The sequence below is a fragment of the Megascapheus bottae genome, unplaced genomic scaffold, assembly GCF_031878675.1.
Source record: "Megascapheus bottae isolate mThoBot1 unplaced genomic scaffold, mThoBot2.hap1 HAP1_SCAFFOLD_40, whole genome shotgun sequence".
Classification (NCBI taxonomy): Eukaryota; Metazoa; Chordata; class Mammalia; order Rodentia; family Geomyidae; genus Megascapheus; species Megascapheus bottae.
In genome coordinates, this window is record NW_028327715.1 from 100847 (window position 1) to 115997 (window position 15151).

General features: G+C 43.2%; 1 protein-coding gene and 1 pseudogene across 1 annotated transcript; both read right to left on the minus strand.

Annotated features, from left to right (window-relative positions):
* Positions 1-12393: 12393 nt before the first annotated feature.
* LOC150039256 (fibroblast growth factor 3-like) lies at positions 12394-12879 on the minus strand. The gene has a single exon (XM_090327812.1). The coding sequence runs from the start codon at positions 12877-12879 to the stop codon at positions 12394-12396; it is 486 nt and encodes a 161-aa protein (XP_090183938.1).
* A 548-nt stretch (positions 12880-13427) lies between these two features.
* LOC150039257 (RWD domain-containing protein 3-like) lies at positions 13428-14449 on the minus strand (annotated as a pseudogene).
* Positions 14450-15151: the final 702 nt, after the last annotated feature.

Genomic DNA, 15151 nt, shown 5'->3' on the forward strand with positions numbered 1-15151 from the left:
AGACAAGAAAAACAGATCCATCCTATGGTCCACTGTGAGGCCACTGGTTGGGCTAAGAGCTAGTCGTGCAGCAACACATAAGTTTTATTCTAATATTTTCCAAACTTTGTACTCAAATATGCTACCTACTTACCAACTTAGCTCAGTTATCCTTATGCTATACCTTTTCTTCATTACTACAATATTCTTACACTCCTACGTTAATCCTCTTGTGCCTCCCCTGACCTCTCTCATTCTTTTTTTCTATCTCTGGACCTCTGCTCGTCTTTCAACCCTTATACTGCACGGATCTACACTTGATGGCTGTTGAGCAATATTGTATATGTAGGTGGTTAATTATTCTCTAGGCTCAGAGGGACTTAAAGACAATAGAGATTGGATTGAGAGGCCTATTGTTTTGGGTATAAATCGCTTATCAGTGGTTGTATTAGACTGGTCTGTAAGTGCACAAAAAGAAAGAGTGATAATACCAATCAAAACTTGTGAACATCTAGTGTCTGCCAGCTACAGAGTTCTAGGTTGGTTATATCTGAAAAACTATAATCGTATTTAGTAGTAATCTTGCTCCCATTTTCAAATGGGCAGAACAAGAAACTCAAGAAAAATGTCAAATCAAGAAACAACATCCCCCACCCAATGTAAACAGACAATGGAACAGTCACTGGCAAACCTAGAGGAGAGTCTTCCAAGTGCTACACAAATGCAATTGATGAACATCATTAATGAAAAATGTGAAAATATAAAGAAAGAGATAATGGAGGAAGCCATAGCTGAACAAGAGGAAAGCACAAACAAGGTGATAAGTGAAAAAGAAGAAGCCATAAAGGAGGCCATAACAAAGGTTTTTCAAAGAAAGATGGATGAATTCATAGAATCCACAAATAAAAACGTGACCAAACTCCAGCAAATGTCCAAAGAAAATAAAGCTACTGAGCTAACCACTCAAAAGGAAATCAAGGAGATAAAGAAACCCATACATGATCTAAAACAAGAGATGCAAGGCATCAAAAGTGAGCAATTAGAAGCAAGGGCGATGAAAAATAAAGTAGATAGCTTTGATAGCAGGTTAGACAATGCAGAGGAGAGAATTTCCGGGGCTGAAGATAGTTTAGTTATTATAGAGAAAGAACAGAAAATGAGTCAATCCAAATCGAGGAAAATTGAGAGAGCGCTTCAGGAGGTCCAAGATACAATTAGGAATCCTAATTTAAGGCTAGTTGGTATTGAGGAGGGCGTGGAGAAAGAGGTCAATGGTATTGGAAATATACTTCAGGGAATCATCTCAGAGAATTTCCCAAATATCCAGAAGGGCAGGCCCATCCAGATACGAGAAGCTTTCAGAACCCCAAACAGACCTGACCAGAAAAGAACATCCCACCGCCACATTGTGATCCGAACTGGATGAATAGAAACGAAAGGAAAGATCCTAAAGGCAGCCAGGGAAAAGGGATCAGTAACCTATAAAGGCAAACCAATCAGAATAACCCCAGATTTCTCAGCAGAGACCATGCAAGCACGAAGTGACTGGAAGCATATATGTCATGCCCTTAAACAAATAACTACCAACCAAGAGTATTGTAGCCAGCTAAGCTCTCATTCATAACTGAAGGAACAATAAAAACATTCCATTCCAGGGAAAAGCTGCAACAATATGTCGAAACAAAACCAACACTACAGAGAATTCTCAAAGATGCTCCATACATAGAAAACCAAAATAAATGCAATATAGGGAAAGAAATGGCACCTAAACAGCATACCATCTAAGGACCACAAGAACTGTCAAGACACAGGCCCTACTAAAAGCTTTTAAAAATGGTAGGAACTAATAAATATCTCTCAATCCTAACTCTCAATATCAATGGACTTAACTCTCCAATTAAACGGCATAGGCTGTCTAGTTGGATCAAAGAGCACGGGCCATCGTTCTGCTGTCTTCAAGAGACACATCTTACCCAAAAACAATCATCTTTTGAAAGTGAGAGGTTGGAATAAACTCTATCAAGCTAACTGCCCCCATAAACAGGCTGGAGTTGCCATCCTCATATCAGATACAATAAACTTCAAACTAAAATTAGTAAGAAAAGACAAAGAAGGTTACTATATACTACTAAAGGGATCTTTCCTCCAGGAAGACATAACTATCCTAAATATTTACACACCCAATCCCGGAGCTCCAAACTTCATCAAGCAAACTTTACTTACACTGAAACCATACATAGATCAAAATACAGTGATTGTTGGTGAGTTTAACACACCACTCTCACCTATGGACAGATCAACAAGGCAAAAACTCAACAGAGAAACCTTAGAACTGAACAACTATATAGACCAACTAGATCTAACAGACATCTGCAGAATATTCCACACAGTAACAACACAATATACGTTTTTCTCAGCAGCACATGGAACATTTTCCAAAATAGACCACATCTTAGTCCATAAAACAAACCTGGACAGATTCAGAAACACTGAAATTATTCCATGCACACTCTCAGACCACAAAGGCATCAAATTGGAACTGAACACACATCTCTACCAAAGAAAACCCTGTAACTCATGGAGACTGAACAACACATTGTTGAATCAAAAACAATGGGTAATCGAAGAGATCAGAACAGATATCCAACTGTTTATGAAATTTAACAATAAGGAGCACACAAATATCAACTCCTTAGGGACACAACAAAGGCAGTACTCAGAGGAAAATTTATAGCGATGAGTGCCTACAACAGCAAGTTGGAAAAATGGCAAACCAACTAGTTAATGTCTCACTTTAACCTCCTGGAAAAAGAGCAACAAACCAACCCTAAACCCATTAGGAGAAAGCAAATTATTAAAATCAAAGCAGAATTAAATGATTTGGAATAAAAAAAAAACCTATAGAAAGAATCAACAAAACAAGGAGTTGGTTCTTTGAAAGAATTAACAAAATTGACAAGCCCTTAGCAAATCTTACCAAAAATAACAAGAGAGCATATCGAAATAAACAAAATCGCAGATGAAAATGGTAATATCACGACAGAAATTACCAAGATCCAGAATATCATGAGGGAATACTTCTCAAACCTTTACGCCAACAAATTTGAGAATCCTGAAGAAATGGATGAATTCCTAGACAATATTAACATACACACAGTGAACCAAGAAGAGCTAACCCAACTCAACAGGCCTATTTCAAGCTCTGAAATAGAAATAGAAATTAGACAACTTCCACTTAAAAAGAGCCCAGGGCCAGATGGATTCACAGCTGAATTCTATAAGGTCTTCAAAGCAGAGCTCACACCAATACTCCTCAAGTTCTTCAACGAAATTGAAAATGAAAGTTCTTTTCCAAACTCATTCTGTGAAGCCAGTATATCCCTCAACCCCAAACCAGACAGAGATTCATCAAAGAAAAAGAACTATAGACCCATTTCTTTGATGAACATCGATGCAAAACTTCTCAACAAAATAATGGCCAACCGTCTACCACAACTCATCAAAAAATTATACACTATGATCAAACTGGATTCATCACAGGGAGGCAAAGCTGGTTCAACATACACAAATCAATTCATATAATTCAACACATCAACAGGAGCAAGGACAAAAATCACATGATTGTCTCAATAGATGCGGAAAAGGCATTTGACAAGATCCAAAACCCCTTTATGTTAAAAGATGTGGAGAAACTAGGACTCCATGGAACATTTCTCAATGTAATGAAGGCTGTGTATGAGAAACCCACTGCTAGTATTATACTTAATGGTGAAAATCTAAAGCCATTCCCTCTAAAATCAGAACGAGACAAGGATGTCCACTCTCTCCACTCCTTTCTAACATAGTACTAAATTTCCTAGGCAGTGCAATAAGGCAAGAAGCAAGCATAAAGGGGATCCAAGTAGGGAAAGAGGAAATAAAACTATCCCTCTTTGTAGATGACATGATTCTGTATTTAAAGAATCCTATAGACTCTAGTCCCAAGCTCCTTGAACTGATTCAAACTTTGGAAGGGTAGCAGGCCATAAAATCAACCCTCACAATCCAACTGCCTTCCTTTACGCCAATAGTGAGAGGAACGAGGCAATAATCAGGAAAGAAACTCCTTTCACAATAGCCTCAAAGAAAATAAAGTACCTAGGAATTAGCTTAACTAAGAATGTAAAGGACCTTTTTGACGAAAACTTTAAAACCCTAAAAAAGGAAATTAAAGCAGAACTAAGGAAATGGAAAAACCTCCCATGCTCCTGGATTGGAAGAATCAACATTGTGAAAATGACAATCTTGCCAAGAGCTATCTACAAATTCAATGCAATACCCATCAACATCCCAATGTCATTCTTTAAGGACATAGAAGAGGCAATCCAAAATTTCATATGGAATAATAAAAGACCCCGTACAGCAAAAACACTTCTTAGCAGAAAGAACAGCGCTGGAGGAATTTCAATTCCAAACTTTAGACTCTATTACAGAGCTATAATTCTCAAAACAGCTTGGTACTGGCACAGGAACAGGCCTGAAGACCAATGGAATAGAACTGAGGACCCAGATATTAAACCACAGACCTATGGCCACCTAATCTTTGACAAGGGAGCCAAAAAAATAGAATGGAAGAAAGACAGCCTCTTCAACAAGTTGTGCTGGCAGAACTGGTTAAGCACCTGCAGAAAACTAAAGCTGGATCCTTCTTTATCACCTTGCACTAGAATTAACTCCAAATGGATCAAAGACCTGGAGGTAAAAGCTGACACACTGAAAACTCTACAGGAAGGAATAGGAGATACACTAGGCCTCCTTGGCACAGGTCGAAACTTTCTTAATAAGGACCAAGAATCCCAACAAATCAGAGAAAGGCTGGATAAGTGGGACTGCATTAAACTGCAGAGCTTTTGTATGGCAAAGGACATAGATAGTAAACTAATCAGGAAGCCTACAGAGTGGGAGAAGATCTTCACCAACCAAACAACGGACAAAGGCCTCATATCTAAAATATATCAACAACTCAAAAAATTGAATCACTCCAAAACTAACCTCCAAAGTAACAACCATCCCATTAAAAAATGGGCCAAAGACTTAAAGAGAATCTTCTCTGAAGAAGAAACAAAAATGGCCTATAGACACATGAAGAAATCCTGAACATCTCTGGTCATAAAAGAAATGCAAATCAAAACAACTCTAAGATTCCACCTCACTCCAGCTAGAATGGCCAGGATCAGGAAAACGAATGACAACAGATGCTGGAGAGGATGTGGCCAGGAGGGATCACTACTACACTGTTGGTGGGAGTGCAAACTCGTTCAACCACTATGGAAAGCAGTGTGGCAGTGCCTCAAAAGGCTAAACATAGAACTCCCCTATGACCCAGCGATTCCACTACTTGGCATTTACCCAACCATCCAGAAACAAGGGCGTACTAAATCCACTAGCACAACAATGTTCATTGCAGCACTATTCACCATAGCAAAGATATGGAACCAACCTAGATGTCCCTCAGTTGATGAGTGGATCAACAAGATTTGTTGATTTGTACACAATGGAATTCTATGCTGCTGTCAGAAAGAATAACATCGCCCCATTTGTTAGGAAATGGAAAGACTTAGAAAAAATCCTATTAAGTGAAGTAAGCCAAACTCAAAGGAACTTAGGCTCAATGGTTTCCCTCATACGTCATAATTAGTAGATACCTTGGGCTCTACTAGCAGAGATTTGCAATAGAGCAAAATCTTGATACATAAGGACATATAATGTGAAGCTAATTGAAAGGACCTCCAGGATATCGAAACAAAAGCCATATAATGAATGATTGTTGTCCTTAATGTACTATGTTGTCTCTCATCTCCTTTGCTGTCCCTTGGTTATCTCATATTGGTATAGTATCTCACTTTGTTATCTGATATATTAAATTTATTTGTATTTGGATATTTGAAATTTGATAGGGAAGGGGGGAAAACCAAGACGGGTGGGGGGGGTGGGGGGGAGGGAAATGGGTACCAAGACATGTGAAAGGGTATCAATGTATGTGAATTAATGCACCTTCTATCTGGCAAATATCATGTAACACTTTTACTAATTACAATAAAAAAAGAAGAAGTTTGGCAGGAGAGAGTGTCCTCACCCACCAACCCCTCCATCAGGGTATGGCAGCATAAGGGCAGCCTTAGACCCCAGGCCCAAGCCAGCCCTGGTTGCTGCACAGCTATTGCCCTCATGGACATGCTTGTTCTTGCCCTGGCTGAGGAGGAAGTAGCCAGTGCAGAGACCATATATGAGGACTGGAGAGAATGCAGCTCATAGGACAGAATGGCTGGCTTGCTCACCAGAAGGGACTGTGTCGTACTCCAATGTGAAAACCTGGCTACAGAAAATATTTGACACTTGAGTGTTGCTTAGTTGTAAAGTGTATGCCAGTATTCATGAGACCCTTGCATCGTCCCCAGTTCATTGAAACTATCCCTCCAAACACCACTTACCCTATATCATGGACTAATGCAAGCCCTGAAAGAGCTATTGAGAACTCATGGGCAACTTCCCAATATTCTCTACCTATGAGTTTTCTTCCAAATGAGTTAGAAGCCAGGTGCCTAGGACTCAGCCTACAAACCCAGTTCATTAGGAGGCTAATCTGAGGCTCTAGCCTTAGTCCTATTAACCATGGCAAAAGCAGCAAAAGGCATTGTGGATCCAATGGTGCAACACTTAGTGAACAAACCGGTCAGGGGTAGGACCCAGTCAATGAGTTAGATAAGTAAACCAAAAGTTGACTTACTTGTAAAAGATATCAGTTGAAAAATAGCCAAAAGTTTAGATAGATGAGACAGAGAAACAGGGACAGGGATAGACACAGAAGTAGCAAAAGAGACAGAGACAGTAACAGATGGCAAGAGAGAAGACAGTCTCATGTATCCCTAGAACCCAAAGGCAATTGTGCCATGGTGGTGTTGCTGTGTTGTCTTTACAATGAGGTGCAGAATCCGCCCAGGTCTTTGTGGAGTTGACCAGCATTGAATGCAAGATCCATGCAGGAGGTGTTCTGAATTCCTACCTGCCTCTGACCATTCCCACTATGCTGGCAGCATGGGGTTTCCTCTCACAAAGAGTGCAGTACTGAGGAGACTGGGGAGAAATAAAAGGCCAAAGGCAAGACTTGCTGTCTGCTTGGGGTAGGACAAGCCTTAGGAGAGCTGATCTGCACTCTGCAAAACCTGTTGTGTCTGAGATGCCGATAAGGCAGCAGTGAGGTCAGAAGGGGAATAGCTTGTGCCTCCTTCACCCTGACCTGGCAGGACCTGCAGTCCAAAGTTGTCCTTGGAGCATTTTTCTGCAATCCTTTCCCATGCAGGAGTCACAGAGATTGCAGCCATTCAGGGTCTTAACCCACAGTGGATCTCTAAGTGCATGGGAATGGTAGTGGTCTCAGCCCAAGGTTGGACAGCTAAGAAGGTTTGTGTCCCTCTTCCACCAGAACTGAGGATTCCTGATGATGCCAACGTTTTCTATGCCTTGAAGACCATGGACGTCTACCATGTGGTGCTGTGGAAGTACACCTTCCCCCGGAGGACACCTGCCAAGCAGAGATCCAGCTTCAGCCTCTTCCACAGGAAGAGGAGGGGAAGCAAGGCTTAAGGAGAGCTCCACGTGCCCATGTATCCCTGGGTCTGACTGGCCATGGGCTGGGCACGTGATGACTTGGGTTGCCCTGTCCACCCCTCACTGTCTTTAACTCCAACCCAGGACACCCAGACTCCTTCACCTACAAAACCACTCTGCTGTCCCCTGGCTTCTTGCATTAGCCAAACTCCCCTCCCCTCCTGGGACTCCCTGAGTACCTTGGGCACAGGTACTCACAGGGCCATCACAGGACAACTGTACCCACCACACTGTCACCTGACTCTAGTACAGGTCACCACCACTTGTGCCCTTGGCTCTTCCACTCCCAGAATCCGTGTTCTGGCCTTCAAAGTTTCATCAAAGGACAATTCCCTACCCTCAGCCTTTCCACTCTTAGTTAGGCTACACCAAAATCCAAGCCTCTGACATCAGGCTGGAATGAGACTCACCACGTGATGGAAACCACACACTGCAGAGCTCTGGTGTTGAGGAAAATGCCGCTGCTAGATCTCATTCTTACCCACATGTAGAGGAAACTCATTGACCCATTAATGGTGTCAAGGTCAAGCCAATCCCATCACTGTTTCATACAGCAGCACTCCAAACACTGCAGACCATTGAACATTGGAATTTCAGGAGTGTGGGCCCTGATGTGTGTCCCAGTTCTTGAGTGAATATGTGGACACATGCCAAAACGGACGGAGCTCACGAATTATCCTGGGGAGATGTTTCAGAAGGAACTGTAAGGTTTGAATTTTCACACTCTATTAAAATTCTTGTTCCATACTCTGATCATGATTTTCTTCTTTCATGTCTACTGTTACAAAGACAGTGCTCTTTCATGTGTTTTGACCTGGGAAGCTGGCAGGATGCTCAGTGGATTTGATGTATGCACGGCAAAGGCTGCCAACCTTCTGCACTCTAATGAAGGAAGGGCCTGTCCTCCTTCCACTAAGCAAGGGTTCAATTTAGTTTCACTGCACTGAGGTTGCACTAACATCTCTACCACAAAGGGGGTCTGGAGGGGGCTGGCAGTTTGGCCTACTGGTAGAATGCTTGCCTAGCATGCACGAAGACCGGGGTTTGATTCCTCGGTACCACATACATAGCAAAAAGTCAGAAATAGTGCAGTGGTTCAAGTGGTAGAGCTCTAGCCCTGAGAAAGCCCAAGGACAGTGCCCAGGCCCTGAGTTCAAGGCCCAGGTCTGGCACAAAAAAACAGGACTGGAGGCTGAGGTGATCTCACAGAGCTTGGTGAAGGATTGAGTGCTGCTCAATTCCTCCTGGTCAAGCAAGGCACCAGGCACATGCTCAGGTGCTTGTCTGCAGGCAGGTGATTCTGTCCTAGGTCCCCAGGGGATAATGGCCCCCACACTACAGGTGGAAAATTCCACTGGGGGCCTGGACAAGCACATCACCCTGCACCTCCAACAGACCATTACCCCTCTTTTAATGTTTGCTCCCTTTTTAAGCCCTATAAAGGCCTACCCCAAACCCAGTCCCTTGCTCAACCTCTAGTCCTGTGGGTAGATCTCTGCCCCTTGCTATTCCCCAATTCATGTCCCGTTCTGTTGATGATTGAGTCCAGCCTATTCTGTTTCCATTCTCCTCCATTTTTCTAATACATGAAGCTGTATTCTAATACTCTGAAATGTGACTGTCTCCCTAAACAACACGTGCACTGCAAAGTTGCACACTGGGAAATTTCAGTTCACACACTATTCAAGGATATTCTTATATTCCATGTGGCTTTCATTTCACCATACTGTCAAGAATTATGCTTTTTAGAAGGTCAAGGGCATGCTCATAAATGGAATGGCACACTGAAGGACAGATGTGGACTCACTGTCATAGGTCTGTGGTAACAATCACTGGACTCAGCACAGTAGGAGACATTATGGAGGACCAAGCTCTTGAGGCCATTATTGATTGATTTAGTTTTGGATGAAGGGCACTAGCTAAACATAAGCACGATGCTGTCCACCATAAAGAATGGGCTAGATCTCCTCAGGGGAATCCAGGTGAAAGCCACCAGGAAGTGTAATACCCATTAACAGTGGCTAAGTTCTTTCTTGCTCTTCTTGAGACTTGAACTCAGGAACTGGGCACTGCCTCTTACCTTTATTGTCTCAAGGCTACTAAAATGATAAAGAAGACAATCCAAACCTTCATATGGAACAAAAAAGATGTGAAATAGCCAAAGAAACTCTAAGCAAAAAAGCAGTGCTTGTGGGTTTATAATCCCAGACCTCAACCTCTATTACAGAGCTATAATAAGAAGAAAAAAAACAGCTTGTATTGGCACAAAACTAGACCCAAAGATGAATGGAGTAGAATACAAGACTCAGTGAGACCAAAGGAGGATTCATATACAAGTGAAGTTGTCTTAGATTGTCCAGATCAGCCCATGTTCCAACAAAACCTCCTAACCACCATCAAGTGACCTCCATGAATTCTCCCCCACACCTGCAAAAAAAAAAAAAGAGTTGTCTGACTTGGCACCAAACTGTGAAGTATAAGAAAAATTGTTGATGTTTCAGATAGTCAGCTTGAGGTCTGAATTCTGAAGGTTCTCCAGGACATAGCCAACTTATTGTGCCAGCAAGAGTTCAAAGACTATGCCAGTATTCAATATTGAAAATAGTACTGAGTGGATCTAATCCTGTGACTTCATATGTTGAAGAGTATTACGATTTCAACCTTATTGCTCTCGCTCTGTTTAAATGGTTCTCTATCTAGTTGGTTTAGCCTTGGAGAATCAACAGCATCTAGAAATTTATCAAATTTTTCTCTATTTTTCAATTTATTAGAACATAGTCTTCAAAGTACACTGGTATTCACTGTGACATCTCCATTTTTACTTGCAATTTTTTCCATTTTGGGTCTTTTTCTTCCTTATTTTGGTTAGTTTTTATCTAGGGCTTTGTCGATATTAGTTATCTTTTCATTACAAGTTTTATTCCGTTAATTCTTTCTATTTTTAGTCTATCCTGCTTTCATTCGTGTCTCCCCAATCATCATTGCTTTCTGCCTCCTAATTTTCCTGCCATGTTTAGGTGTATCATTATGTTCTTTCCTTGAAATCACCCTTTATTTACATAGTCACCTTTATGTATGTCTTAATGATTCTAGCATCATAGCTAGAAACATTTCCCCTCGCACTTCCTTTGAATTATACCAGAGGCTCTTGTGAGTTATGCTTTCATATTCATTAGATGCTAAAGATTTCTTGATTTCCTTCCTAATTCTTCTGGCCATTGAATCATATGTGCTCAGTCTCCATGCACTTGAATATTTTCTGTAGCTTTTTTTGCAGTTGACTTCAAGTATTATTGCATTGTTATCAGGAAGAAGAAAGTAAATTATTTCTGTTCTCATCTATTTATTAGTATTTGCTTACTATCCTAAAACACTATCTACTTTGAAAAAAGTTCCATGGATTTCCGGGATGACTGTATCATGCGGATGATAAAGTAGTGTGCAATGGTTTCTTAAGTCCATTTGGTCGACAGTGCCATTCCATTCTGATGTTTCTTGGTTCATGGTTTTGAGGTCCAATAATGGTCTGGATATCCTGCCTATTGGAGTTTGAGGTCTCACAGCACCCCACTCACATTATGTTGGACTCCATCTGCACTGGCAAATGCAGTACTGTTTGCTTCATAAGTTTGGATGCATCAACATGAGAGGCATATATGTTAAAATTGTTATCTCTTATTAAGAGATCTTTCTTTTTATGAATATGAAGTGGCCTTCCCTTGCTTCTCTCCATTTTTCTCTTACAGTTTTCATAGTCTCTTTTTTGCATATCCAGTGCTTCAAATATAGTCTAGTCCTTTTGCTGATCTTGCCTGTTGGTATCCTGAAGGCCTCCGAGTGGACCTGGATGACTCAGGTCATCCAGACTTAACGCGTTCACTACTGTCTTTTTTATGGAGTTCGTTTCCTGTGTTTTTAGTTTGTACTTTTTTTCCAGACCCATGATTCATGGGTTTCCTTTTGTTGTTTATTTGTCTGTCTGTTTGTTTGTTTGTTTGCACCAGTGTTAGGGCTTGAACTCAGGGCCTGGGTGCTGTCCTTGAGCTGTTCTGCTCTACCATTTGTGTCACACCTCCATGTCTACTTTTTGATGGTTAACTAGTGATAAGAGATTCATGGAGTTTCCTACCTGCTGTCTTTGAACCACGATCCTCAAACGTCAAACTCTTGAGTAGCTAGGATTATAAACGTGAGCCACCATACCTGGCAAGTTTTACATGTTACGTTTATATTTTCTTATTTTTGTTGTTTGTCTGATTGATCTAATTGCGCTACTTTATCTTTGATCTCTAATACTCCATCCTCACTTTCTTTTAATTCTGTTCACAATATGTTTAATTGAATTAATTGGATTATTGAAATTTTCCTTTCTAAAATGTTGACTCTTCAAAATATCTGTTTCCTCCTTGAATTTTTATTTTTTTATCCTATGTTGGCTTCCTTACTTCATTTTGTTCAGCTGTTGTCTTCGTAGCATTTGTTTAGATTTCTGAGCAAGTTCTTTCAAATATCACCCATTTCACTGTCTTTAAAATCTCTTATGGAAACAGTTGATTTTGGAGGAGATATATTTCTCTGGTGATCTTTATAGTTGTTTTAGTTTATGTATTTGTTTTTCTTTTTATAATAAAATACTTTAATGTCCCAGTTACACAAAGCCTCCAGCCAGCCGACACCGACCGCTGGACGTGGGGAAACTGAGGCCCCTCGAGTCCCATCCAGCCTGGTTGCAGAGGGCAGGAGGAAGCGTGTGGCCGGGAGAGTCAGTCAGGGCCACGTGCGAGGTGTGGTGCCCGCGGTGGCTCGGGCTGGGGTGCGCCGCCTGGCGTGGGCCCGGTGACCCCCGGCTCTGTCTCTGCCGCCGTGGCCGCCGTGGCCGCCGTGGAGTAGCCGCATCCTCTTGTGGTCCTTGGGGTCCAGCACATGGGCCAGGAAGAGGGAGGACTTCTGCGTGCGGCGGGCCCGGAAGCCCCGGCGTGGCCGGCCCTTGCCATTCACGGCCACGTACCACAGCCGTGATCTCCAGGAAGCTGGAGGCCCTGTGCTCCAGGCTGCCGTCCACGCGGCCGCTCGGGTGCAGCTGCAGGTGGTACCGGGTGGTACAGTAGAGCTGGTGGCGCCGGGTGCCCCGCCTAGGCGCTGGTACACGCCTCCGCTGCGCCCGCCCACATCGCGCCACAGCCGCGCCCCCGGGGCCGCCGAGGGCCAGCCGGGCTCCAGCAGGCTGAGCAGCAGGAGCCAGATCAGGCCCATCCTGGCATCGCGCCCGCCACGCGGCGGCTGCCGGCCTGCATGGTGCCCATGGAAGGCGCAGGGAGGGGATGGGCAGAGGGGAGGGGAGGAGGAGAGAGAGCAGGAGAGAGAGGGGGGGGAGAGGGAGACACTGACTTTAATTTCTTCCCCAGGAGCCCTGGAGCGGTGAAATTTCTGCTGCTGCGCAAAAGCAGCTATATTGGATACATTTGTATTTGGTTATTTGAAACTGGATAGGGAAGGGGGAAAAACAAGATGAGGGGTGGGGGTGGGGGAGGAGGGAAATGGGGACCAAGACATAAGAAAGGGTATCAATGTATGTGAATTAATGCACCTTCTATCTGGCGAATATAATGTAACCCTTCTATTAATTAGAATAAAAATATATGAAAAAAACAAAGGCTTTTTTGCTTTCATCTCTTTATCTTTTAAATAAAGTTCCATCTATTAAGCCCAGTTTTCCCTGGCAAAAATTAGGACATGGAAGGCATTTTCCTGCGTATATTCTATGAAACACAGCTTTTGTCCCAGAATGAGAAAGACTGTACTTGAGAGAAACCTTAACATTGCCTCCTTATAATTCTTTCAATAGCCCCTCCACCAAGCCAGGGCAACAACATCAACAAAACCCTGCTGTTTGATCCAGACTCCTGTCATTCATTTTATTTCACCAGCCCAAGCACGAATTCGGGGAAAACCTTCTGAAGTCCTGCAGCTTCAAATTCCTTTTGTAAGTCATCCCACACTGAATACTCTTTGACTTCCAATGCCAGAAACCTTGTGTGTTCTGTCTGTACTTTTGTTTCCAATAGTAAACTAATCATTTTCTCTTTGCATTTCTTTCCACTTGAGTCCACATCGACTTTGGAGGTTTTCTGCAGCATCAGGTACTCCTTGATGTTGCTTCTGTGTCCTTGCAGTAAAATCAGTATTATTTTACCCATGAACATCCGTCTTCCTGTGAGCCTTAAATCAGAAGCCCATTTCTGCACAGTTCTGATGTATTTAGTCTTTGCTCTCATAGGATCTAGATGCAAAAGAGCCAGCCACAATCCATCATCCATGGTCGGGCTGACTGCAAAAGCATCCTGGCTGCTGCCCTTTCTGGGTTCTGGCTGGTTGAGGATATGCCGGAGATTCTGCTGACACCAGAGGACCCGCTCCTGAACCATAGGTTCTGACAGGAGGGTCTCTGCTTGCTCCAGTAGCATGTCCTTCCCAGTCTCCCACTGGGCCCTGGTCAGGAGTTCAGAGTTAACTGAGATCCTGGGCACGCACAAGTGGTAGGTGGCAGGTAACTGGAATACCGACTCTCAGGGTATATCCACATCTCAAGTCCTTCAGCCTTGGTGTGGATTCTGTTTCAAGGCCTCAGGGAAGGAGCCTGGGTCTCGGAGCGCCAGGGCCAGGGGGGAGGGGCGCGGGGCGGGGCCCCCGGCCGGGCCACGGGGAGAACACCTGAGGCTGATGGCCCGGGGTCTTCACCTGAGTGGCTCAACACCTCCCACTGGTGGGGCCCGCAGAAAATCGCCGCCAAAGCCTCCAGCTCGTCGCTCACCAGCGCCGCCATGTCCGCTTCCAGCGGCCGCTGTCACCAGGCCGGGAGCAGCGCGGCCTCACGGCCACTCATATATCCTAATTTTTGCTGGGTATTTCATTAATGTTTGAACTCAGGACCTCATGCTCTCTTGACCTGCTTGCTTTGCTGACACTCTAATACTTGAGCCATATATCCTAATTTTTGCTGGCCATTTCATTAATGTTTGAACTCAAACCTCATGCTCTCTTGACCTGCTTGCTTTGCTGACACTCTAATACTTGAGCCATATATCCTAATTTTTGCTGGCTATTTCATTAATGTTTGAACTCAGGACCTCATGCTCTCTTGACCTGCTTGCTTTGCTGACACTCTAATACTTGAGCCATATATCCTAATTTTGCTGGCTATTTCATTAATGTTTGAACTCAGGACCTCATGCTCTCTTGACTTGCTTGCTTGGCTGACACTCTAATACTTGAGCCATATATCCCAGTTTTGGCTGGCCACTTTGGAGACAAACTCACAGAACTTTCTGCCTGACCTTGAATCTCTCATCCTCCATATCCCAGCCTCCTGCTTAGTAGATTATCACATGAACCACAGCATGGGACTTCCTAATTCCACTATTTGATGGGGAATGCAAGTTACTAGTAGAGTGAGAAAAATCGTAGAAAATACTGTGGACGCCACTTAAATTTTATTGAGTCAGTACAGCATTCTGTGATGTTTTCC